We start from the raw sequence: 27,980 nt of genomic DNA, 5'->3' as shown, positions 1-27,980 counted from the left end.
TGGGCTACTTCATGGATACTTTACAATTTACTTTGACAACTTTAGACGCGCTGTAGATGTGAGCTTCAGCATAAAAAAAAAAAAAAGACAAACAAACCTAGGGCTAAGTTGGAAATTTGAGATGCAAGCTGACAAAATGAGGACAATTTTACGGAGTGGGTAAGATGAAATAAGAAAATATCAGTATTAGAAGTGGGGGGGAAATTGCAGAAGGCGTCACATCCCTACACACACATGCAAAGATGGATCTACTCATTAGCATGGGTTTCGTGGTACCATTAATATTCTAAAGCGGCGACGGTGGCCATGATGGAGAGGGAGGAGGGATACAGGAGGAGGGACACAGAGAGGCTGCGTTCGAGACCTGTCACATGAAGGGAAGCACAGCACTGGTTCGGTAATGAAGATGCACAAAATAAAGAAGCTGGTGAAGAGTCTATGTGCATAAATAACATAGGAAAAAACGATAACACAAAGTCGTATGTGGAGGGAAAAAAACGATAAAGACTGCTCTCGAAAATCCCCTATTATGTTGAGCATTTGTTTGGAAGTCATACTTTTGGAAAATGACTGTATGGGCAATGGTGCCTGCTACAGTACATAAAGCGCACAATATTTTGACATCTATTGCCAGTTGTTTACCTTGTTGACATTATTCATTTAGATCCATTGTCCGAGAGTGTGCAGGCATTGCATTATTACGGTTTGGCCCCAGACGGCAACGCTGTCCCCAGGAGCGCTTTGCAATTATTGAAAACACTAAACAATAGGTGCCGGAGACCTCTGTATAACACCAGTAAATAATACACAATCATATCTCCACTTTATGAATTATACATTTCCAGCCGTTGACAAGTGTTCGCAGTGGGCAGGGCGATGTATTTGCTATGCACCGGTAGCGCGGCGACAGTAGCTGGCTTTGCTTTCTCTCCAAGAGGTAATTTGTATGATTAATTCTATACAGCGGGGATATTTGTGTGGCTTAACATGGGGAGCTTGTCAGGATTAATGCGTGTTCTGATTGCCTTTGGTGTAAAAAAGCATTTTATGAGGTGGATAAGGCTATCTGTGTGTAATGAATGGTTTAATATTGCTCTAAGAAGTTCAGGCTTTGCTCTGGCGTTGCTCTAAATGGTGCTTATGTTGCTTATGTGCTTGCCTAATCCTCAGGACTGTGTAAAAGTATTATAAGTTATGAGCTATGAGCAAAGAAATCTGGACTGATGTATGAATTTACTACCAAGGCGTGCCATCTATCTAGATCTACAACACAGAGCAGGACAGCGTGGTACTGCTCTTTAGAAATTCGATTTCAAGATGGAACTAAAAAGTGCAGAGTAAACGTAATCATTTTCTTCAATAGGGGAAGAGATAGCAGTAGCAGAAAACAATTAATTTCGCCCGCTGCTTTAAACATCTTGGTTTAAATAATTCAGACTCTGGCTATCTAGAATTGTTACAGGGAAATCCAATCGCTATGGAGCAATACCAGACTGTCTCGCTGTGTTGGGAGTAGGTCAGGCGGCTACAACAATAGTAACAACAAATTATGCTCACGGCTATACATAATCACACAATGAGTCTAGAGTTTTTTTCCAAACAAGTCTGCCTTAAAAAAGTGCACAGATTACACTGAACGCTAATGCACTTGTACATCCAGCATTCTGTTCTCGCGCTGCACTCTCGACTTCCTCCAACAAAGTCAAGCCTTCTGCTGAATTATTTACTTCAGTTCTCTGGAGAAACAGACTCCACTGTCTGCTCCGAGCCCCCACAGCAGCACCGCACACTCACAGCAAATCTACTGCTTTTGCCAATAGTTGTTCATTAGGGAGCAGCATAGTGAACAGTGGCGTTTTTAAGAATTGAGATGTTCTAAAGAATGCATGGGCTTATGACAGCACAGAATGCCAAGAGTACTATGTTGCTCTTGATGGATTCATTACATTCGTGAGCCATGGCATTTTAAAACAATCAGTGAATTATTTAAAGGCCCTATATCTGATTTTATTTTTGTTTACAAAGAGGTATTGAATACAATTTAAAGAGTTAGTGATCCAAATTCATTCATAATAAAAACAACAACAACCAACTAATCAATACAAATAGTTCTTTCCACAAATGTGTGCTTCAACGATATACTCAAGGGTGATAGAACCTTACCTTGGCGATCTGCACACACCAGTTGAGCAGTAACTGTGAGCCAATGTTGTCCTTGTGTTCGTGCACGTAGTCGAGCAGACAGCCGTGGGGCATGAGCTGAGTGACCAGCTGAATGGTGGGGCTCAGGCACACCCCCAGCAGACGCACGAGGTGAGGGTGCTCCATACTGGCCATAATCAGGGCCTCCTGGGCAGAAAGGGATGCACTCAGACAGAGAGCAGGCACAAGTAATCCCCAAGTGACAGATTGACCGGTAATAAAGCCGCTGCACCGGACCTTTTTGTTCTGATATAGTTTTCTGAATCTAATCTTGCTTCTATCCGGTAGTGACTGAAGCCTAAGAGGTCATGCATTTTGATTGGTTAAGTGTGGTTAAGACATGGTAATGGGTCAGCTCTCCTTTAAATACATTTCCAATCAAGTATGTGCAGAAGCAATCAAGATCATTCAATATCTACATTGATATTTACATTGATAAGTAAAGGAATTTCCCTGGTATATCTAATTGTGTAAAAATGTAAGTAGTTGTATTCTAGTTTAGAAAAAAACTACTCTCGTGGAATAAATATTGACTTTATAGTCGGATGACACGATGGCATGGTGATCCTTACCTCGCAGCAATAAGGTCACATGTTCAAAACAGAGGCTTTTTCCCCCCTGTAGTTTGCATGTTCTCACTGTAAAAACGACGGTCTACTTTTGAAACAGCAACACATGTGTAAGTGCAGATTTCCACCTATTTGTTCATAGATACAATGCTCATTGTGTTGCGTGGGGATTTCACCACTTATGACCTAAAAATGGCCCGCATGTCTACTACTTTAACTGTTTACTACAAAGCACTGTGAGACTTTGATGTTGCGAATACATTCTGTGCTGTTCCTCCTGACTTAGTGGGATCTTTCTGGTAGTGAAAAGAGAAAGAGGAGCTAAAACAGAATATGGAATCTTGTGATCTTCGAAGATGTGGTCTGGACTTGTAAACACCGTGAACAAGCTCTTTGAACCGGTGCTCACGGATCTGTGGTCACTTATTGAAAGACTGCTGGTTGGAACATAAACAATAGTGTCTGGCAGCTGTTAGGAAGCGATCTTACTCTACAGTGGTGTGTTTCATTTGAGGTATTTTCAGAGCTCCTGGGGAACATACTGGTACCTAAACTAAAAAGTGAGTGCCAAAGATGTTGCAAATGTTTGAAAATGCATATTAACTGCAATCATTCACTATAAATGCATAACCAAACAAAAATAGACCATCATCTATTGTGTGCGACTGTGAAGCGACTTATCACTGGGCACCACACGCAAGTTTTATGGCTTCCTCCCACTATTTGTCTTAAGATGGATTGCATTGCAGAGTACATAAGGTAAGAGAAGGGTTTGGGGTTTGCATTAGAAGGGGACAGATATTTTACAAAGAGTAAGTCTTGAATTATAATAACATTTCCAAATGTAGATCACATTGGTTTCTGTGCCTTTTTGTGTGCTCTGTTTAATGTAATCTTTTCATATTGGGTATCCCATTGAGACATTTTACTGTTGCTAACACATTTGGATTATGTAAATTTAGCTTTGTAAGACCTTAAAAGACGGGTCATATGATTTTTATTTATAAGATTCTAAAATTGACTGATAACAATTGTAATAATGATTTAGTCACAATTACAAAAACAATTTCACATTATCACACACATCCTATTTCTAAAACCAGTGTGCAATAAGCATAAAATGACTGTGTGTAATTACAAAAATCCCAGCACCTGCCCCAAATCCAATCCTGGCAGTCAAGTGCGGTCAGGGGAGGCAAGTGAGGCAGCACTTCACCAGTCATCATGAAAAACACTCACTGACCTGGGCTCATTCACACAGCGCTCTCTCACCCATTTTGCCCGTTTATCGCCCCCAAAAAATGAAATCCATTTGTAAATGTTTTATTTTGTCGGGAGCTTTGGTTTTCAATCATCTGGATTCAAAAAAATGGCAGATGCACCACATGTTTAACCTGCTATTTGACTTCAAACCATGTTTTGAAAGACCTGAGATGCGGCTTGCCTCTAACACACTGCCCCGGACCATGCGAGGGGGGGCACTGTGTCTGCGCCACACATTTCTACAAAACAAACACAGACAGACGTTTATAGTGCAAAGGACGGTGCCGATGCACACTGTCCATGTGGCACATTTGCAAAATCGTGATAATACATCTTAAGTTGAAAATGAACTTTTTAATGGAAAATGCTGTCGTTAATGTAAGGAACATTTACACAGCTACCGGAGAATGCAAAATGCATCTCCCTGCAGTTTTGTTGACATTGTATTGAGTCCATTCAAAATGTGCCTTACCAACTGCAAACCTCACCTTCACATCACTGAATCCTGCTAATTTCTCATGCAGTCATCCAGCACTTACAGCTCAGTGACTACATTGTAGAGGTCCTGGGCATGAGGTATGGTGTTACCACAAACCTCTGTTGAGAGATGAGTTCGTACAGCTCATGGAAACCCAATTCTAGAGTCTTTGTTGCACCTTTTATAAACCAAAGCTGCATACATTGCCTTGAAGAGGGAACTCTTACTGTCTTGCTTCCACTGAGAGTTCACTTTTCCCTGTGATTGTTGATCAGCCTTTCACTCACATATTGTCTGACAGAGGCTGACCTATAGGAAGAGTAAGTGAGGAAATGTGAATGGCATGTTGGTGTTTGAGTATAGGCCGCAATCTCAAAGATCACAAGATCCCGTATTCTGTTTAAACCTCCACTTTCTCTTGAAGTGAAGAGCAAGATCCCACTAAGCCAGGAACAGCGCAAATGTATTGAAATCCTGGCATCAAAGACTCCGAGTTCAGTGTAGTAAACAGTTAATACGTGGATGTAAAGGATATGTTGGTCCTGTGTTTTTCCCCTGTAATGTAATACCAGTGGTGTAGTTGTTTGGGGGAACTGTCTGTATTGACCAGATGACCTCACTATCAGTGTCTGTAAATATTGTTACTGATCAGAAGAATAGATTACGTTGATATGTTTTGTTTTATAGGCCAAAGGTTTCAGGAATGTTAACCACTTTGTCTTTATGTTTACACCTTCATCATCTTTGTAAATAAGGGCAGCTCAACAATGAGAAAAGTCAACCGAGAACTGATTGAAGAGACCAGTGTATCATTATAAGGAATTATTCACTTGACTATTCAGGCAACTTTTCCCCCTACTTTGCAAGTTATGAAAGCCCTTTAATAAATTAACTTGGTCATTACTTTTTAAATGTTTGTATTGTATTTAACATGAATTATTTGGCCGGCGCCGGTTTAGGGAATATTAACTGCCAGGGCATAATAAATAGTTGGCTCAAAATGAGGGATGTTTGGCTGAAATTCCTATTGAAATATGAATGAACAGCTGATTATCATCTTCATTGTTGAGGGAGCTGGCAAACGAACAAATGCCCTGGAATATAATTGCAGCAAAAAAAAAAAAAGGCCACGTATTGAAGTCTTTTACCAAATAGTGCTAAGGCTAGATAAACTTGGATCACGATTAAAAGTTTATTTTCATATATCCGTGGTACTGTTGCTCTTTTTTGATTGCTAGGCGAATCCTCAAAGCACAAGAGCATACAATTTAACATAGGTTTTTCATCAAAGCTGATAAAAATAGAAATGCTAACTCCAAAAGTCTTCCTCCTGAAAACTGTCAAACTAAGTACAAAAACATTAGCGCAATGAGGCCGCTTTCGATGCACGCCTGCGTGTTGATGTAGCTTATTTCATCTCCGTTGCATCATCAGGCTAGTAATTTAGACACTTTTCTAGACTTTAAAAATGAGTAAATGTTTCATAATAGAGCCTACTGTGCAGCTGGGGCCGGTGGCGTAATGCGAAGGCGCCCACTAGTGCTCTGGTGACCCGGCAGAGTGCAGACGAACTCTTAATGCGTTATTTCACAAGGCAAATGAAAGACTTTGAACACCGAGGACGCTTAATTGCAAGCGCAATGGCAAATGGTATGCTTCAGTAATTTGGAGACGATTCATACTGATAGTGAAAAGACATTTTGCAGATATTCAGAAAGTACTCACATCCATAAACTCCACGTTGGCCTTGGGTCCAGTGGCCTCATTCAGGATTTTAATAGCTACAGGGATCTTGACAGTTTCACCCTCCGGGACCCAGATGCCCTGAAGAAGACACAAGTCTAATCACTGACAAACTTTACACAGGTATTGATTTACCTCTCAACCCCCACCGGAACTAAGCACATTTTCTCCAGTTTGGCTTTACCCAAATCTAAAAAAAAGTGATGGGAATAAAATGACGAAAAAGTGACGACAACAGTAGGAAAGAGATCCATTTAGATGAGTTTTGTAGATCTTAACTTTCAAATGAGTCTTTACTCTGGCCTATAGGCTTTAACCTCTTGGATTTGGGTAAAGCTGAACGGGAAAAAATGCACTCTGTTAAGGCGGGGAATGCATTAAGAGGCTAAAATAGAAAAAAATCAAGAGTAAAACCAGCAACAACAACATAAAGACCTCATGTGGCATAGACCAAGACACTGACTCTCCCCCTTTTGAGATTTTATTCAATGCTTTCTATAAAAAAATAAAACAAAAGCTGCTCCGGATCATAACATTCGGATACTGCAATTTTAATTGTGAAATTTTTCATCTATTCCCAGCACAGAGAAGACAATTTAGGTTTGCTATCACCTTGGTATTACAGAACTGGGTATACTTAGAAGAAGAAGGTAGAAAAAGAAACCAAATTATTGAGAATATTTATGTCAATTTAAAAAGCCTAGAAGAAAGTGCTGCTGACTGTGTTTATGCGGGCGTAGGTAAAGTATACTTAGACTAACACATATACTCAATTGTGTCCCATTCATCTTATGAACAATTCCTTTAAGTAACCTTACAAACCCCAGAGCTCACTTTTGGGACTATGAATGTATGATAAGCAATTTTAAACACACACAAAGGAAGCCCGGAGTCTCCCATGGGCCTTTAGGAGTCAAACTGCATGTGTGTAGCTTTGACCCCAAAAAGAGCAGTAATGTCGAAGGATGGATAGGGGTTTGACATTTCCATGACACGGTATAGACAGAGTCCATTTGTTCTAATTTCATCGGTGACATCTCTGCACCTCGTCGTCACTTTGGTGGTGACCTCAGCTCCTCCTCATTTGCCTGTTCTCCCCTGGGGCTCCACAGTGCGTGCCATTACTTACTCCCTTCATCCCCCGCCTACGGACATTCAACTCATTTCCTGCCATTAATAATCTTGCCACATTCCGGGATCTCACTCCATGACTTCACATTTAAGATATATATTTAACTCGCTATGAATATTTGTGTAAGCTATAAGTCGTCCAGGAGGTTTTCCATTAATGTAGAGGTTTTCAAAGAGGTGAAGGGAAATGATGGGTGACTTAGGGTTAAGAGAAACAGAGCAGAGGGTCTATAGAAGATTAAGGTTGGAAACATCGCCGAAACCTGTGTAAATCAGCTGACAAGACAGACTGACTGATTCACTCCCTGTTTTCAAATCTCTCCTGAAAACATATTTTTTTCCGTTTGGCATTTGACCCTCTGGGGAGTTGACTCTTACTGTACTGTACTGTCTTATCTTTACTCATTTAACTGTATTATGTTTTGTGTAAAGCACTTTGGTCGACTATGTTGTTTTTAAAGCGCTCTATAAATAAAGTTGAATTGGATTGGAACATCATGTGACCAATTCTGAGGAAGATTGCAGAAGGTGAGCAGGCGAAGCTGTCAGGTATGAGAAAAACACAATGGTTTGAAAGAAAAGAAGTTTAACACAAAAAAGACCAAATTAACTTTATTGGATAACTTTGAAAACCTCTACAACAATAGCTGTAGAGTTTTGACCCAGAAAATAATCTTGTAGTTACCCTATAAACTGTGCCAAATGCTCCAGACCCAAGGATCTTGACCCGTTTAAGCTCAGTCTCCTTCAGGATGCGCAGTTGGGCCTGGTTAGGTGCTGTGCCGCTGGGGGTTAGAGGCTCAACCAGCTGAAAAATGAAAAACAGTAAGTTTAGTAAGGTAGATATCGTTTTGTATCTATGTGTGTGTCACTTTATACTAGAAAAACCCGTGACCTCATTTCTATTTGTCTGTTAACATCTATCTGATTTCGATTAGAAATTTAAATGATTAGACCTGAACAAGATCTCTGATTCCATGGGCCATTAAAGTAACTTCATTTAGTTTAAAGCTTATATATTACAAAGGTAATGTATCCATTTCATCAACATGTGGTGTGTGTAGAATGAACCGCTAGAAATACAACAGATACAACAATACAAAGAAGCAAAAGAAAAGGAGAGAGGGAATAATGAGGAGAAAAAACTTGAAGGCACGAGGAGCAGAAAGACGTAGAGAAAAACACTGCCCGCAGTGTCCTTGCGGCTCAGAGTTACCATTTGATTAAAAACAATAGCCATTCTTCATTTAAATGGAAGAACAAATCAGCGTCCGCAGGCGAGAAAGGAGAAGGGAGGGTGGCTCCACACACAACTAACCGCACAGAAATGGCACAGAGGCCGATTACATTACATTACAGCTGCTGAGTGGAGAACGCTGTATACGGACACTGGAGGGGCTGTGAGTGCAGGGAGCTGTCCAATGTTTGGGGTGCTGAAAATCAGGAGCTGTCCGCATTCTCATCTGTGCACAAGTGCTGAAACCAGGAAACAGTGTTTGGGAATCTTCTACACTGAACGTTTACATAGAAATCCAGTTTTTTAGAGGGTGCTAGCAAAACATTGTTCATCGACAAACAAAAGGTAATTTCAAAAAGTAGAGAAAGGCACTGCAGAAAAAAACTACTCCTGTGGTATGTGATTTTCCTTTTCCTTCTCCTCCCACCAACTACGGGCCTTAGACCAGTCCAAACTAGAAAATGAACAGTAGTTAGCAGCACAAAGGCACATGGGGTAATTTACAAAGCGTTTTCCCTCATGTGCAAAACGAGTAGCATACGCAAAAGAGGATCAGGAGCAGAGCCAATCATTTCCTAGTCACACAGCATTCACTCATTTCCATATTAAAATTGGGGCCCTAATATTGCTAATAATAAATGACCCCCATAGACATTCAAGTGCAATGACAAGCACTCACTGACATTCATTCTGTGCTTTAATATCTTTAAAAGGTGTCGAGAAGATGAACCACGAATGAGAATAAGTATAGGATCAAAGTTGGTTGCTGATAACCCAGCAAAGATTTTGTTAAGGGAGTATTGTAACATTATTTTGCAAGTCACAGTAACATTTCATTAATTTTAACAATCCCCAGCATTGTGTTCCTGATCTGATTTACTCTGCCTGTGCCTAAAAGAAGAAACAAAGGGATAAGAGTTCTTGTTAAGTAATGTGGGTAATTGAGAAACGGCATGTGCGGTACATAAGAGCCAGCGTAATAATATGCCATATCAGTGCTCCAGCAGTTTGTCATTACAGCACTGGGCATCAGGCGCACTTCAGTGACACTTGTGGGCTCAGCGGAGAGAGACGGGGCTGTATTCACACAGGCACAAGAGCAGGAGATGGTGTACTCTGCTGCTTTTAGAACAGAGGAAGAGCACTTGATCTTCAGGTAATGCTGCAGTCCCTTTCTGTTCACCGACAGAAGAGTCCTCTCCACGAACACTATAGAAATGCTAACACCTCAGCCTATGGGAAAGTTTGGCGGAGGTGTAAGATTATACCAGGACTTTCTTTAACTTTTACTCTGTGCTGTCAGTAACATTTTTGTCAGTTTTGCCTATACTGGAGTAAGTATGGGTCTTAGGTTGGGTACGTAATCTTATTATGCAGCCCATTTTTACAATTATGTCAGTGACTCATGTGCAAATACAGCAGGAAGCCTCTTATGTATTCTTTATGTGAGTAACCTACACTCCCGATATAACTTTTCAATGCAAGATTCTGTTTTTGCTAATCATAATGAAAAAAAGCTGCTGAAGACGCACAAAGTGTAACATTAAAAAAGAGACAAATCAAAACAAACAGTATCTTTGTAGTTCTGCAAATGAACCAAGAGGTTTAGGCTGCAGTGCATATATGCCAGGCAGTTTACCGGCCTCAGCATTGTGAGTTCACAGTCAACAGCTTGCTGAATGTCTCTTGTTGCTGCCTCACCAGGTTTTACACTTAACTGTCTAAGTCTAACCTACAGGCCAGAAAATCCTTACAAACAAGAAAACATTGCAGTTCAAGAATAATACATCACCTCTGTCTCCAGGAAGCGTCGCAGCGCTCTCTTCTTCTTGATGTTCTTGCGGCGCATTGACACAGCCACACTCAGTGCCATGATGACCACCATGAAGAGCCCTCCTATCACCCCCGCTGCGATCAGAGGCGTCCTGCACATGAGAGGGGAGAGAGGATGAGAGAGGGGAAAAGAGCACGGGGAGGGGGGTGAGAGAGGTGGAAAGATAAGGCAATGTGCATCTCGACAGGTGAGTTTAAGGAAAATACAGTGAAGAGGAAAGCAGTCTCTGGGCTTAATACATTTTGATTACACTCCAATTAATATATATATTTTGCAAATGTAATTGTTTTTGCATGTTCTGGACCCTTGCCGTGAACCTGCCCTGGAACAACAGACAATCCATGGGTTTTTCTTTGATTGTAAATTGCGATGGCATCGGTCCTAATTGTGTTTTATTGCTTGAGACCAGCAGAGAAGCTGGGAACATCTTGGACAGGGATCAGTTACTCGTTGCAGGGTTGATATAATTAGCTTACACTGCAGGCAGACAGTCTCACTCACAATCATTCTTATACGGAAATGCAAAAAGTGAAAGTAATGTATTCTTTATCACTCATTTAAACCAACAAAAGTAAAAAAAAAACAACAACAATTAAAACACCACCAACCACACCGCATGTCGCTCCCTACTCTCTGCAGATGTAGTCCATACTTAACAGACCTCTTCACCTCCACTTTATTTTGTTTTTCTACCAGGCTTGCGTCAAACAACAAATATCCTCCATGGCCTCTCATTAAAACGGAAGCTGAGATCAAAAACATGGAAATAACTATCAAAGCGAATTCTAAGAGCCGCGCCAACAACGCTGTCATTCGAAATCAAGACTCTCAATAATATCCTGATTATGCTCCACAACGGACTGGAGCATCTAAATGAGCCAGGAAGAAATCGCCTTTTTTTCTGTGCAATGAAAAGAGACTAATTTGGTCAAGGTTCACTCGGGCTCTGTCTTAATCAGTGACAAAGGCTGACTTCAAGTACAGGCCATGTGGAATATAAGCACAGTGTGTTTTACTCCTTTGCAGAAAAACAGCAACTAAAGATACATATTTATCTTTCTCCATCCGGTGGACAAGGACAGCGTGTGCCCATATCTACAAATAGGGACCTGCAGTTCAACGAAGAAGCAAGATGAAGCATCATGATACAAACTTGATGCTTGGGTGCCTCTTTTTATTTTATTTTTTTAATCACAGGTCGCGCAGCAAACTAGACATAACCCAGCTCTGCTAGGGTGGAGGGAAGTAACAAAAACCAAGATGTGAAAAGCATAAATAAAGTTGTCATTTAATAAAAGGAGGGTAAAAGGTAAATTTAACAAAGGAGTAACAAAAACAATCAAACTAAGGACTAAACAAAACAAACTGGTGTCTCCGTCAAAATCCGAGTGTCACATTATGCCTCAAACAAAGATGAGCGGCAGAAAAAAACACTCGCAGGAGACACAACTGAACCAACAAAAATGAGTGTCTCTGAACACACAAAAGACCCAGAATGGCGTACTGGCAGCCCCAAATAGCAGGTGAGCTATGCTTTTAAAGGCGTGGCTGCCACAGGTGTCCATTTGAGCCTTGCAAACTCTTAACCCATCATTCGGGGGACCAGCCAGGAACTACTCGAACCAAGCCCAGTCCAAGAAGTAAGGGAAACAGAGGAAAGAGGAGTCCGGAACAGGAAGGATGCGCGGTTGATCAGGCCATTCATCAATCGAGCCTGGTGCTCCCATAAAAGTAAAAACGGTTGAGTAAACTACCTGATTCACACAAAAGGCCCAGCAACATCTTCTACCAAAAGACTAAACAAAAACAAGCCAATTAAAGCCTACACAAACCAATTATAGCTACAGCTCTATGGGATGGGTGTTATTATCCCGGACGACACCTCCAATTGTTTCAACCTTGCTTTGTTAAATGTACCCTTTACATTACCTTTTATTAAATTACAACTTTATTTATCCATTTTCCATCTGTTTTTTGCTACTTCCCTTTAACCTAACTGAGCAACTTAACATTATTTTAATAATATTTTTAATGATATTTTTTAAACCAGATAACATATACATTTAATATTATTCCAGCACAGAGGACACAAGTACATCAGCATCTCAACAGGGTCGGGATTGGGAAGTGGGTCGCAGCCCTAAAATCACCGTTAGTTTGATCAACGCTCGAATCAACAGGAGCCATTTATTATTAAGAATTATTAAATCAGAGTAAGAGATGATTAATTGATATCATCTTAAGTCTGTAATAATGTGGGTTAACGCTAGCGAAGCGATGCCCTTTAAAGGCTTAGTGTAATCATGTATTTGTGATAAGCAGCGATTTGTCATGCTCAGAGCCCAGCCGTGCCAACAGGTGCGAGATGGCAGAGATACGGGGCGTCTGAGCACAAGAGCCGGAGGCGGGGGCAGTGTCTGTGTTGCGTGAACCAGACACGGTTATCGGTCTGTTGATAAAAGCCGGGTCACTGTGATAGCAGTTTCCAGCCTACGGCACCTCTCACAGCAAAGGCCCACACCGGCAAATGTAAAAAAAAAAAAAAAAAAGAGCTCACTCAGGTGTCAACCACAGAATGATTAAGCTTGCTCTAAGTCCAGGATGGGAATGTTTGAATGGAGAAAAGACACCAAGTCACAGCGAATGAAAAACTTTCACCAGAATATTTCTTGTATCCTATGTCTGAGGTTGTGGCAAACTGAAGCAACGTTGAGCAATGTCTGCTACGTACTCTCAATGCCACCTGATCCCCACCTGCTCCTTCCTTTTTGGAATCCGTAAATCTATTTGTTGTAAACACTTAGCGGTAGTTTGTTCCATTTGCTCCCTCTCAGCCTTGGAACAAAAGCTAAAGTGCTATCAATTTATCAAGCGCCAGGCAGATCGCACACTCACACACGCACACAGTCCTGGATTTTAGCCCCAGAGCCAGTCATTAATCAGAGACTTTGCTTACCGTGATGTTATTATGTGTGTGAGGGCGGCATAGAGGTAGAGCCCAGAACAAAGGGAAGCACAACAGATTATTTAGTACCTGTCCATCCAGCCAATGCAATCCTGGAGTCTCGGTCCGATGCATCTGCAAAGACAAGAGGTGAAAGAAGAGCTAAAACTTTGTGCGCAATTCCATTAGGACAAAAAATATACACGGCCAAACTCCATGATTGTTCATCTATTTCAGACTTCATAGAATCCTTAAATGCCTGCTTATTATCATCCGGGGTGATTCATCTCACTGAGACACATCTTAAAACAACAAAGATGTGGAAAGTTGATTTTCACCTTGTTTTGGTCCTTATTTAACATCTCCTGTATTGAAAGTTGTAGAAGCTAACTGCTTACTATTTTAGTTTTAATTTGATGGTACTTAAAGTGTTGAAATGGAGATTGCATTGATTAGGCTTTTTAAAAATGTTTTTTCCATTGATTACAGACTGTGAAAAGATTACATCATCACGTGGGAAGAAAGAGTTTTGAGCTCGAGAGATATTTGATTACCCAAACAACAAAATAAAACTCGAGGTATGCTTTACACGAGGACGCAATTATAGAACCTTTAAGCAATGAGTCAAGGATTAGTTTGTAAGCGATTGCAATGCATATAGTCCACTTTAAAAAAAAAAAACTTTTATAAACGTCACATTTGCGGCTTTTGTTTAGGCAAATATATAGGATTTATACTCGACTGGTATTGATTGCACAAGTAGGAATAAGTTCCGCTCTGTATTCTGTTTAAACTAGAAATCTCTATTTATCTCTATATTTAGGCAGAAAACACAGACAGCATCAACAAAGCCATGTGTTTATGTGACGCCTGTGGACAAATAAAGACTATGGAGGGAATATAAATGCATCCATGAGCCTAGCTGTTAAAAATCTGTTCGTTTCACAAGTCTGCTTCACAGATTGCGGTGAGCTTTTTTGTACACTTGTGGTCACTTTTGCATAGGAATTAGCACTTTGTTATTTGGTCATGTGCTAGCGTTGTGGAGTTAAATTTATATAAGTATATGCTTTTCTGAATGGTGTATTCCATCCCTAGTGAAAATTAAATGGCATTGATGCGCATTCACAGACTGAGCTGGAGAAATGGAGAAACATAGAGTTCATGATGACAAAATGAACTGTTGAATGCTACATGTGAGTAATCAGTCTGTAAAATGAAGTGTGGACCTTCCAGCTTTACCCTCACCTTAAAGGAACAGGCCACCGTCTTCCCATACAGAGATATGTTCTTAGACGAGTTGATACGTACCTGTCTGGTCTTTGTGCGTGCCCGCGGAAGAGCTAGGTCACTTCCAACTTCACCCCCGTTTGGAGCTATAGGAAAATGCTGGGAGAGGCCAAATGCTAACAACATCTTTGGTCGTTTTGCGTGACTGAGGGCACACACAAAGACCAGACGTATCTCAGCATGTAAAAACGGTGGCCTGTTCCTTTAACGTCTCCGTCTGATCAAATAAGACGACATTCTCTGACAAAAGGAAGACAATGAATGGAAATGATACCCATGGATTCACTTAAGAACAATTTTGACTTGGAACAAAATTAGGTTTTACCAGATAATGAGGAAGTATCATCTGGCACAAACTAATTTCAGTCTCCCCTGAATCTTGTGCTGCTGGAATTGAATCATTGAATTTCTGATTTATTCTAGATAATGGTTCTCAACTGGTGGGTCGCGGGATCATTTTCAGCAGGTTGTGGGTGGGCCTTTGCCAAACATGACAATGGATCTTTTTTGAAGATAAATGTCTAAATTAACATAACTACTGCATTTTTATATTACATTATAACTGTACTATTATTTCAAGTAAAAGTTGAAATTATATTTTATTTGGGTTGCAAGTTCATGATATGTTGAAGGTGGATCTCGAAGCTACACCGGTAAAACACTACTGTTTAATGAACTAACAAGACGTATATAGTCAGAGTAAAAGGATTTTGTGTGTAGAAGTTTTAGTCCAAATGCAGGTGCTCATGCTTTTACTAAAGTTGTATTCAGTCCTGACCCCATTACAGCAAATACTTTAACCCCCCCGCCCTTGGCTCGGTTATTGCAAAGAGTGTAATGAATGTATAACTAAAAATACTTTTAGTTAAATGCATGACACATGAATTTGAGGTTCCCCCGTTTGCACGTACCCCTGAGTACAGTTGGAGTGGCAGGGGTGGCACTCGTTGTTGGACTCCGCGTACTTAAAGATGAAGCTGTTGGCGCCTTGCAACCCATCTGGACACTTCTCCACACAGTTCGGTCCATCTTTGAAGTGAAGGCACTTTATACAATGCTCTGGGCCCTATGAGAAGACACAGAACAGGAATAATGTAAGTTTTCATTGCAGTAACAGTGTTCGAAACTGGTCTGATGACAGATAAAAGTGCTTTGTCATGTTTCCCCATTTAGATACAGGGGACAGTGATTGTCACCTTATGTACTGAAAGAGATTACTGGGATGTTGCGGCATTTAAAAACAGATGATATTACAAAACATACAGAATCATTTATTGAGTAAATGTGAAGTTTTGAAGCTCCAAAACTTTAAAGGTTCTGTTAAGAAGGTAAATGAGGCAAGTGCATAGTTACCCTATAGTAAGTAAAGAGCATGGGTAAAATATATGCTTTCTAATACTCGGTGACAAATGATGATCAATACCAGTGATAAAACACGTTTTGAGTTAGCGCGCCCGAGCACTTGGCACAATAGTCGACAAATGCCACATAAGCAAATTGAACACAGCACTGGGGTAATTCAGGGGGAGAGCCTGGGTGATGGAGGACGGTGAGGATGCAAAATAACAAGATGTGGAAAGAGAGAAGAGAGAGAGAGATGAGGAGGAGGAGGAGGGCACAGGCAGACGAGACGCATAAAGCAGTGCGTGCGGAGGAACCCATAATAACCATTGCTCACAGCACACACAATGACCATTACACTTCGCCCGGAACAGGATTTATGGAGCTAATATGTTGGAGAGGAAGAGAGGGAGAAGAGAGGGAGAGCTATGTGGGGTTATGTTAACAGGACGCTCATTGACAAACACATTCCTATACTGGTTATTGCAATAGGTTACACTATTGAACGGGTACACAAGAAGTATAGCCAACATAGAAAATAAACTGCAAACACATAATTATTGTTGTGTAAACTACTTAAACAGGCCGATGAACAGTAAAAGTAACAGTAAAGGCCACAAAGGCCATCACGGTTAGCGCGAACAAATTAAAGCCAACATGGACCAAGTCATTTGGCAGTGGTTTACAATTCAATAATTACAGATTATTACAGATGTGTGTGGATTATTGTCAGGTTGGAAAATCTTCATTGGTGCATCCTTCAGCCAGTGCCTTAGAGCTGTTGATCAGGACATCGTTAAACCAGATGTTCAATGTTTTGCGCCTTAAATTATTATAAATGCTAATTACGTTTTACAGAAGGGGGTCCTGAGTTGTTTGTTGAGTGATTTTGGGCGTTGCTGCCTGAAAAGTTTGGAAACTTTCTTTCTCATTTCTCATTCAGCACAGCACAGGGTGAAAGGAAGCGAAGAGAGGGGAGAGACACTGTTGTGGCCGGGACTCAAACTCACAATGCAGACGCTTCCACACTCGGGCCCAGTGTGGCTTCCTTCAGCCTCTGGACTATTAAGGCACAACCTCTTTCTTTATACAGTGTCTTAACATAGAAGGGACATATAAGGGACTAGATGCAAGTTGGTAATTTTAGACTCACTACTGTCACCTCAGGTCTTACGCATAACTGCAACTTCTATATTAAGCTTGTGCATGACTGCAATTCGTACCCGAATTAAAAACGTTTTGAGTGACAGTGCAGGATTTTAGAAGCAGTTGTGGTGAATAGGTCTGGGCTCATTCTACACCTTAGGACATTGCAGAAATAGGGGGAGGAAAATAATTAATTTTAACATTTTTAAACTCTGTATAGTCCATTTAAAGCAATACTAAGTAACTCATGCCCCTAGAGGCCATAAGCACTACGGCAGGTGTCGTAGCATGTTATGGTTCTTTACTCATTAATTGTCCGTGAGAGTAAATACTACACTGACAGAAAAGACAAAGGGAAAGAGGGATATTGTACAGTACATCCAATTACATAATGGAGATACTTTTTTTCACTCAAACCTAGCTGTATATAAAGTTTAAGTGGTGCTAGCCTGCAGTTAGCTTTATCTGATAGCCTGTTAGCTTCTTCTTCATTCCATTAGTGTGTATTGGGGCATCCGTTTCGGAGCAGGGAAAGCTTCAAGTGCGGTTTTCTGGCCGGAGACACCAGGGGGAGATGAAAGACCCCCAATCATCCTATTAACACTTGAATTATCCCACTGAGGGACTACGAAAATTATTTATTAAGGTAAACAAGTTACTTAGTAAAGCTTTAAAGTTAATGCTTCCTCAAAAAAAAAAAAATAATAATACAGAATCTGTGTTTTTTCTCATCTTTTATACCAAATAGACAATACACTCAATATGATCGGAGTCATAGTATGTACGAGGCGATGCATTCCCCTCATAATTATGCAAATTGAAATTCACACTGCTGTTAGTGTCTGCTCTGTTGAGCCTGGCACTTTCCTTTTATGAGTGCCTCCTCTCCCTTTACTGCGCTGTGTGTGTGTGTGCAGCCAATAATCCTGTCCCATCACCACCAGACTGAATCTTGTGTCAGTGCAAACAAGCTGCGGTTGTTCCAGGGAATGACAAAAAAAAAAGAAAAAAGTCAAAGGGTGCACCATGTCTGACCAAAGATCCCCGCTGCAAATTTAAATTGCTTATCCTGGAATGATGGTGTATTTTTGTCTCGTGGTTTGTGGATGTAATTGCATCGTTTTGTATTTGTGCACACATTCTACTCTAGCTCTAAATAGGCGGACAATACCAAATAGGTTGTCAACTAAACTGTCCTAGCAGTCAAAACCAACATGCCACTGAAATCAAATGTGTTCCTCATGCTCAGATAGACACTGACAATGCTAATTCGTAAGTACGGTAAGTTATCAAATTGAAGCGTTTGGAAGAGGACTTAGCTAAGTAACATATTTGGCTTTTGATGATGAGCTGATATTCCTGCTCCCAGCAAAGTTACAACTCAGGACTGAGGAAGTCAGTTTTTGTCTCCTCACCAACAACAAAAAAAAGTGTTCTGATGATTGATTTGTATTACAGTAAAACCTTATTGGCCGAAATGTTACAGGCTTTGACCAATGTGTGCCAAATTCATATGTAATTACCATGGGACACATTTCAGTCATAGGTTGTTCAAAATGAAACACGGAGCGGGCCAGCAGCAGCAGCAGTAGAGTCCGTGGCAGCATTAGCAAATAAGCATTCCATACTTGTTATTCATTGCTATTGTCATATTTGTGTGTTGGGTGTCCTCATAGGGCATTGGGCCTATCAAATCACAGTGTGTAAGCTGTAATGTAATTGCTATAGCCTCTGGGGCTATAACACGATTGTGGTAATCCGTTTGTGTTCCTGTGATGCTCGCATGACGTTTAAAACACGCAGACAAAGGTTACCCAGGGACATTTCTCCTGCACACTGAATGGCTGTAAAGGAGATTGAGTTCAAATGAATTCCTATACAGCTTTGAAACAATAGCTTTGTATGCACACAGAACTGATTAGCGATGCGATTCATGGAGATTGGTCGTAGCAGTGGTTCAAAGATGAATTTGAGCTGACATTTATCAACTTTAAATCGATATTGAAATTTAAATGTAAATGGATATAAAAATAAATAAATAAATTACCAGGGGTGCTGCCAGACGTTACACTGTTGGTTTACATTTGCACATTTGTGGGGTCACATGGCGCTAGTTTGGATTTTGCGGTGTACCTCTGTGATTTTTGTAATATTCAAGAGCTGATTATAGCAGTTTGGGGGTTTGGACTAACCTGGCTAACACCATGCTGCTGTGTGCGCTCGAATTATTTCGAACTGCACAACAGCCTGGGGACCATGGCCGAAATCTCCGGTGGATTTGGGAACCAATCACAGAGCGAGGAGGGACGGCAAGACGATGACGCGCTATTCGATATATAGAAGCTTGTAGATTATTTACGGATAATAAAACGTGACAGCAGCAGACACGATGGTATTTTTTGATCAAGCTTTAGACCTTGTTCTAAATAATTTAGCTCAAAAGTTCACAGCGGGTACGTCATACGTCATCTCATACGATGATACGATTGGCCATGGCTACGTGCAGACGCATGAGACTTTTTTTTTTTTTTTCGTATCACCCAATAAACGAGTATGGACGATCGTAAACCACACCTCTCCTACGAGAAAATGAATTGGTGGTCCCCAGACTAAATATCACTTGTGATTTTAGTCTGGTGTTAGCCAGGCTAGGTTTGGACATCGTATAGCAGGAAATTAAAAATCACATTCCTTTCCTTTCTGGTTCAGAGACAAGCTGAAATCCAAGCATAAGTATTAGGAGTATGTAATCTTTCTACTTCATAAAACAGTGCTGTCGAATCTATTTCAACCCTCTTAGTACAGAAAGTATCATCATATCCAGGCATCCATCAGTCAGTTTAACCCCCAGTTCGAACAGGAGCTATAATCAATATCCGTGCTGAAAGCTATGTTTCAACTTTTAATAACATACCTAATCATAGTCGACCACAGGCAGCAGCTTGATTAATGTTCAGCAGCCTGAGCTTTAGGGCCTCAGTATGCCTTTATGTATAGTTTGACACAATAGGGTCAATACTAAGTGCTAGATCGAGACTAAAGACTCACATGTTAAAGAAGCCACTGATGTCTCTGGTATTTTTAGTCTCACACGTGTTGCGGACTCTGACCATATGGGTAGCAGCACAGTTTACAAGTTTAAGAACAGCATGATGGCTGGAACAATATTGTTATAGCTATTTTACCAAAGCTTTGGAGTAACCCATGACACACTGTATTGCTAAGTTTCTTCCATTATTCCACACAGATATATGTTAAACAAAGACCAAATAATCTTTTTTCTTTTACAAAATAATTATGAAGTAACTGTTTGGATGTGACAATACAATACTGATGGGCAGTTTGCTGTTATTTATGTTACTGAGTGCAGGAGGGCATCCATTATTTAATCAATCCTCTCTTGAATAGCTCTTACATGACGCAAGTTTTCCAACTAATGCAGCAAAATAATAATCACGACAGCTACGTGTTATGTGCTCTGTAGAAACGTATCATTTTCTTCCAATTAATTCGTTGCTTACCGGTCCATTGCAGGTCAAAGAGTCATCGTCAGCTCTCTCACACTGGGCGTCACACTCCACACACACCGAGCCGTTCGCGTACTCCCGGATCTCCCTGGGAAACATCAGCAAAGACAAGAATTAGGACACCGAGACGCGCAGGACAATGATGTGGGAAAACAAACGGTAACTCCATGCTCAGTGCCTGCCACCAAGTTGAGAGTTTAGTTTTAAGAGACCCTCATAATTGAATTAGCATGAAAGCAAAGAAGATATTACTGAAGCAGAAACAGAAACATACAAGACCAATGGAGTTGGCAACTGTGGTCTAAAGATGGGCAATGCTGTTTCATAATGACTTTTATATTCATTGACAGTATAGTTTATTTCATTGTATTTAATGAAAGGGTGTATGTTGCAAGATTAAGGAATCTAGATGTGTTAAAGAAATAATTTCTGTTTGACCACAGCCATAGTCCATCTTTTTTTTTAACCATTTACCATCTTTTTTTAAAAGCATAAACCCATAGATTTAAAGTCAAGTTACCTGCGGGATTGAAGGTATGAAAAAAGAAAAGCCAGGGTGAACTACAGATAGTGAGTCAGTTGCTGAAAAATACAGTGCACAGCATCATGCATTCAATAAGTGACAGCAGTTTAAATTAAGTTTAGTTCTTATTAGTTATAGGTTAACATGCATCATCCTATGTTCTAACGCCATAATCTTTATATGGCAGCAAAGGTTACTAAATGCAAAAGAGAAGCGTCGCCTGGCATGGTCCCGTGAGGATTGCAGTTAATTAGCTAACGGTGCTGCTGATATCATCACTCAGGACGGTGACACAGCAGTCGAGAGGTGGCATACCTGCGAGGGCCACACTTTTAAAAATCAATTAAATTAAGTGCCTGGTATTCAATTTCTCCAATCCCTTTATAATAGCACTGGAGTGGCCTGGAACACTCATTAAGTCGGACCACAATGCGACTGGCTTGGCATGCTGCCTTTGTCACCGCCGGACAAGGATAATGACTTTTGGGGGACTTCTCTTTTGGTCAGCGAAGGAAAACATACTGGCTAATCTCAGCAACAGAAAAACGCAGCGTGCCCCGTGGGATCACACCCAAATGAGTAATTAATTATTCTTCATCTGGCCTTCATAAAACCTTGGCCGAGGTAAGGCTGTGTCCGCATGGGTGCTGCTGGAAATAATAATAGCTTTGTGATATCACTGTGGCTCAATAAAAAAAAAAACAGAAAAAAACAGAAAGGGGAATTCAAAAGCTGAAATCTTTAAAGCACAACTTGTAGTTCCTACTAATCAAAAATACACAGGTAATACAGCGATTGTATGTATACAAGGACAAACATGGAACATCGAGTGCACCAACGCATAACATATAGCAGGTGAAAAGGTAGGGGGTGCTGGTGAGCAGGAGAACAGGTAGGCAGGGCGTGGCCCCGTGCGCAAGCATTGACTGTGACACGCAGTGACACGCCTAGCCCCCCTGCCCCGCGTCCTCAGTTCCACTTCTCCGTCATCTCCCATTCGAACATTTCGATGGTTTATTATATGATCTTTCACACAACTCCAAAAACGTCCAGACACCCATCTCATAAAACCACATTTTATTCCACACAGAACATACAGATACTGTACAGATACTCTTTTAATAAAATTAGTCTCTTAATCAGCTGACAGCAACAGGTTCCCCAACACTGAGGCGGGGTAACCAAAGGTTATCAACACTCTAGGGTCTCTTCAAATAATACAGTCTTAGATGTATTAAAGCAGTACTAAGTAACTCTTCCCCCTAGAGGCCATAAGTGCAACTGCAGGTGCAGTAGCAAGTTACGATTTTTTTAACATATTCATTGGAGAGTGTTACTGTGCATCCAATTATACAATGGAAATATTTTTTTTCACTCAAACTTGGCTGTAAATACAGTTTAAAGTGACGATAGCCCGCATTTAGCTTTGCCCGTTGGCAAGTTAGCTTCTTCTTTGTGATTCCATTAGTGTGTATTGCTTACTCCGGACCGGTGGCAGTCAAGTTACAAACATGGTTTTCTGGCCAGAGACACCAGGGGGAGATGAAAGACCCTCCAATCATCCCATAAACATTTGTATTACCCCCACAGGGACTACGGAAAGGATTTATTAAGGTAAACACGTTACTTAGTACTGCTTTAAAGACCTGTAATCCTCAGGCCCACAAGCAACACCGCATTGAAAACTGGCATTATTCTGATCTTGAAATCACTGCATTGGTCAGGAACACTCCCAGAGGTCAGTGCCTGTGAAAACAGTTTGCAAAAATGATCAAGTTAAAGCTGTGTGGTGTAAAGAAGACATCATTTAGCAGATCTGGATCATATAGTTACTTCAACACAAGCATGAAAATCTTATTCCAAATTTGAGTTTGTTTCCACACCTGATATTTATATATTGTCTTCTTGTGTCCTTTTGTCTTTTCCTTCTTGCCTTTGTCGGGGCAAATGATCCGTGTCCTGGTGTGTAAAAAAGCGGCACAAGTTTTAAACCAGATGCCCTTTTGAACAGAGACAAGACTTTAGCTGGATTTATGTGTTATTCTGTAGTGGGCTGTGTACTTATGTGAATGCTCTGTGTTATTTTTGGTTTACAAGTTGAAATCAAATTACTGTATATGTAACTTTTAATTGTAACATTGTGCTTCAAAGTGCTGCAGTGCGTCTTATGTTCCCGGCTGAAGGCAGAGAACATGAATGACCCGCTCGAGTCCCCGGTGCTCCATACAATTAATAAAGGCGCTCTGGCTGAATGATAAACAGCAGCAGAACGGCAGGCTGGTAATTATGACAGCAACTGCACAGTGAGACGCCACTAAACGCATTAGCTCTGTGCCAAAACACAGGGCTTCTGCAGCAAATGTGCCAGTGTTGGAGGAAATTTCACATTACTGCAAAATAGGATGGAAAGAAAGACATTTGCGTTATGGTGTTATGTACATCTGTTGTCTCAGGCTCAGGGCTTTGTTGCCCTAACAATTCTGTGTGCTACAAGACTAAGAATGAGATGCGTGCTGTTTAAAGCTGTAGTTGTTCGTGCAGTATGGCTTTGTTAAAGTTAATATTGTATTTTGGTTGAACAAGGCCAGAGTATTCCCATAATGGAAAACCCTCTGTGTCCCTGGGCATGAGTCAAACACCTCACCAACATTGTCCATTGCAGTAACAGTATGGGAAACAAGAAGGAGCTTCTGATGTGAGAATCCGCCAGTTTCCCCAATGCTGACCCCAAACCAACAAAAAGAACACCGAAGAGATATACAAATATGGTTATTGAGAAGATCAACAAAGTGTACAGAATATAGAAAATGAGGTGTTGGAAAGAGAGTGCATCTTAGACCGCAACATTGTACGTGAGTTTTTTTTAAAGAGTAGCTCACCCCTAAAACCAGCCATTTGTTGTTGCCATGCAGGATCAGCATTCACACCCATCTATCATTGTCTCCTCTCGGACACCTCTCTATACACATTTTCCTGATGAGGACTTGGTAATGAGGGTGAGTTACTCTTTTACAGTAAGCTGTTCAAAAACTCAAGTTCTGTTATGTTGTTACATCCCTTAAAACAATGCTACTGAAGTGAGAGAGCCCACGAAATAGTGGTAAGTTGTCAAGAGCAGTTAATTGTTTAATGTTTGGACCCAAACCAGAACTGGAAAGTAAGACCTATGGCCAAAGACAAAGCAATTAACATTTGGAGGAGGACCATACAAAAACAGAGGCTGAAAGTCTACTGTGCAAAAATCAATGCTATAATTAAAGGCCTAGTAAAAACAGGTTTACATGAAAAGTTTGGGATTTTATTCTTTTTCATTATAACTGCACTTTACTTTTGATCCAGCCAGACTTTTTGACTTCTTATAGGACTCATAGGACATATTGAAATAGCAGGAAGTTAAGCCATCCTCCAAACATTGTCTGCATAATCTCCCAGGCGCTGAGTTTGAGGAGAGTGTGGACACACAGACTTACTAACCCGTCATGGAGGTGGCAGGCGTCGATGCAAGTCCTCCCTCGACTGAAGTGGCGACAGGACAGGCACTGGTCTGGACCAGGACCCCAGCATCCAGCATCAGAACACAGCGGGTCACACACCATGCGGTCCCGGGCTACACGCCATACAGGGGGAAAGTATTAGTGTGCAAAGAAACTGCTGAAAATGGTAAATGGTAAATGGTAAATGGTCTCAATTTATATAGCGCTTTTCCACCTACATTAGGCACTCAAAGCGCTTTACAGCAAGGATCACTCACCCATTCATACTCTCATTCATACACCAATATACGCAGACACTGGGGGCAATGTGGGTGAAGTGTCTTGCCCAAGGACACAACGACAGTGTGCACTTTCAGGAGGTGGGATTTGAACCCCCGACCTTTCGATCATGAGACGACCCCCTCTACCATCTGCGCCACCGTCGCCCAAAAATCTTTTCTATTCTACGTTGGGGATGCACAGTATACTGCCAAAGTATAGTTATCACAATATTAAGTGACCATTTTTACTAACGCTGCATAAGGCAAAAATAAATGGCAACCTGAAAAATGTGCAAGAGTTCCATTTTAGTAAAAGGATTGTCTAATTGAGTTCCATTTGACCTTTGCTCAAGTCCAGCTTTATCATTCTTAAAGTGCATATGGCAGGTTTTACTGCTTTTGAAAATATGACTTGGTGGATAACAGCTGTTGTAAGTAATAATTATCATTGTAGCAGCAATTTGAATGAAGGAAAATTGGGCAGAAAAGTTATTTCCTCTGTTTCATAGCAGTTTGAATCATTTCCCATTGACATAACATGGGCGGCACGGCATCAGTTTAACATTGATTGCCTCTATCTATATCACTTTCTGTCAGTGTCCAAAAAGGAATTGAAACTATAAACATAAAAAAAAAAAGTCAAAGTAAAGAAAGCTGGGTAAAATGCTAAGCATTAATGGAACAGAACATTAGGAGCATGTTTTGAGATTAAAGACTGTAAAGTTGCTCTTGCGATGTAGCAAAATACATAACTTTCAATGTTCCACAGCTTTTTAAATCATCAGGCCATTTACAAATACTTCTATGGGTCTGCAACCACTTCAAGCCCTATCACTTCTACAATCCAAAATAGAGTGACACTTTTTTAATAGTTTCATCCAATGGCTCTATTTTATTCCAAAATGTATTTCAAGTAAACCATGGGAGTGCATCTATCACATCAGCCCTTTGAGTACATAATGGAGGCTTCTACAACAGAAAGAGACTTCACAGCTTGTTTTTCGTTAAAAACACGGAGACACAACCGTAAACAGCAAAGTGAACCCTGCAGTTATTGTCCGCCTTCCAAGAAGCTCCATCACAAACATGAATTGTAAGCAAGAACAAACCATCTCTATTTACAAAAAAACTAAACTACAACATGAGCCCATTTTCCAGCACTCATTCATCCTGATCAATATGAGTGATTTCTCTGTGTGCTGTTTTTGAGACATCCCACATACACACAGCTAACTAGTTTTAGATCTGTTGGCAATTGCAGGCAGCACAGTAAACACCCAAACTATTGCTACTACCACAGCAACCTCTAATAATGCAGCACTGTAAAATATCCAAACTAAATATACAAATGCATGCCTATATATATATGTATATGTCTAGGACCCAATTAATACAGTATAACTATTATACTGTTTTTTTTTTTTTAAGCAATCCCAGATGTAAATCATTCAGAAACGGTTCTTTGTACTCGAGAAGGCCATGCTGCATTTTTCAGATTGATTAATCACCCTATACTTTTCGGCCTTTGAAAAGCACAGAGATAACACTGGGTCCCAAACCCATCTTTGTATTGAATCGGAAAAGTGTGTGGTCTGGCTGGCCAGGCTATAATAAAAGTCACATAATGTAATGCAGTCCTGGTGTCTTTTTCATTGTTCATGTCATGTATATGACTAATATGCAGCTGAACCCTCAATATGTCATATGTAATGGCTGGCAGCATTTTCAGTGGCTATACTTTTTTATCTTTGGTAAAGAACGGATCAGGTGTGGTCTTCTTGTATGGAGAGTGCATGTTCTCCCCATGTCTTTGTTTTCTCCAGGCAGACTGGCTCAAGGTCTGGATAAAGGTCCCTAGAGGTTCTGACAAGTTGTCCTGAGCCACAGGTTGAATGCTGCGTCGAATGAAAAACAATCTTTACAGGGAGAAAAAAGTCTAGGTCTTCTTGCTCCATAAAACTTGCTAGATTTAAGCACATTTATGTGACAAAATGATAGGTGTTGAAGAAACACAGACCATGCAGGGAACTTATATCACCTTTCATTGCATTTGAATCCTCTCTTCTAGACTTTAAAACCTTAGAGTATATGCCAGATTCATTCTCCTCAGGTTGCCGCGTTCCTTTCTCTGTTTCAAAATATGCTTGAAAACTAGACTGCAATGGCTAGATGTGAGCTACGGGGTACATCTCAATGTCATAGGCACAGACGTGTTGTGAATGCTGAAATACATCGACAGAAGGATGTAAATTTGTAGAGCTGTGATCTGTATCATCTGAAGAGGACATTGGATGAAAGCAGGCTGTTGTAAAAGACAAAACTAGGGGGCTCATAACTGACCTATGACAAAGCGGTAATTAAAAGCATTAAGAGGGGGGTGATTGCAGAAGTAGTAAGTAAAGGCTTGTGCTGGAGAGGTAGAAGTTTACAAATAAGGTCAAGAATATTTCTATGATCACCATGACTGTATATAGGGTGTCAATTCGATCCACAAATTCAAAAATGCCAAAGGTATGATAGCTCTCTAACTGGACAACTTTTAAGAATTTTAGATACTGTATGAATGCACACTTTGGACATTTTAAATACAGTTTGCTATAACCAATTGTAAAAGTAAAATGTAGAATGGTACAAAAAGGAAAACCTTTTAAGAGTACTGTAATTCCTTCACTATTATTCTGCCCGCTTATACAATACAGCGACTGCATTAAAATAGATTCAGTCATGTGTGTCTGGTTGTTGCCACAAATGCACTTTAAGCGTAGTCCAGCTCACAGCGGGACTGCAGTCGCTCCCTTGGATCCGATATTAATCCACTGCTCCCCTCACTGAGGGCACAGCAGCTCCAACATGACCTTTAGCTGAGAGAGGGTAACACTCGCATTTACATTCACTTACAGCAACCGAATAAAGGGTCAAAAATGTACCTTTGGATGTCTATGCTTCTTGTGGTTCTAACTATAACAATGTTGTTTCTTGCGTTCTTGCTTTTGAGTGA

At 40.6% G+C, this 27,980-nt stretch overlaps 1 protein-coding gene across 2 annotated transcripts in view; it reads right to left on the bottom strand.

The window, feature by feature from the left end:
- Positions 1-27,980, bottom strand: part of erbb4b (erb-b2 receptor tyrosine kinase 4b) — a 270,958-nt gene that overhangs the window by 33,462 nt on the left and 209,516 nt on the right. Inside the window, exons 13-20 of one of the 2 annotated variants that reach the window (XM_079563351.1) lie at positions 24,703-24,835; positions 20,700-20,793; positions 15,603-15,757; positions 13,492-13,536; positions 10,416-10,548; positions 8,072-8,194; positions 6,238-6,336; positions 2,164-2,349 (exon numbers count right to left, since the gene is read on the bottom strand). In XM_079563351.1, the coding sequence (XP_079419477.1) occupies positions 2,164-2,349; positions 6,238-6,336; positions 8,072-8,194; positions 10,416-10,548; positions 13,492-13,536; positions 15,603-15,757; positions 20,700-20,793; positions 24,703-24,835 (968 nt within the window). The remainder of the gene's footprint in view (positions 1-2,163; positions 2,350-6,237; positions 6,337-8,071; positions 8,195-10,415; positions 10,549-13,491; positions 13,537-15,602; positions 15,758-20,699; positions 20,794-24,702; positions 24,836-27,980) is intronic. The other variant, XM_079563352.1, reaches the window with a different exon arrangement.

Source organism: Gobius niger, assembly GCF_951799975.1.
Source record: "Gobius niger genome assembly, chromosome: 9".
Classification (NCBI taxonomy): domain Eukaryota; kingdom Metazoa; phylum Chordata; class Actinopteri; order Gobiiformes; family Gobiidae; genus Gobius; species Gobius niger.
This window is presented reverse-complemented; position numbering and strand designations above follow the sequence as displayed.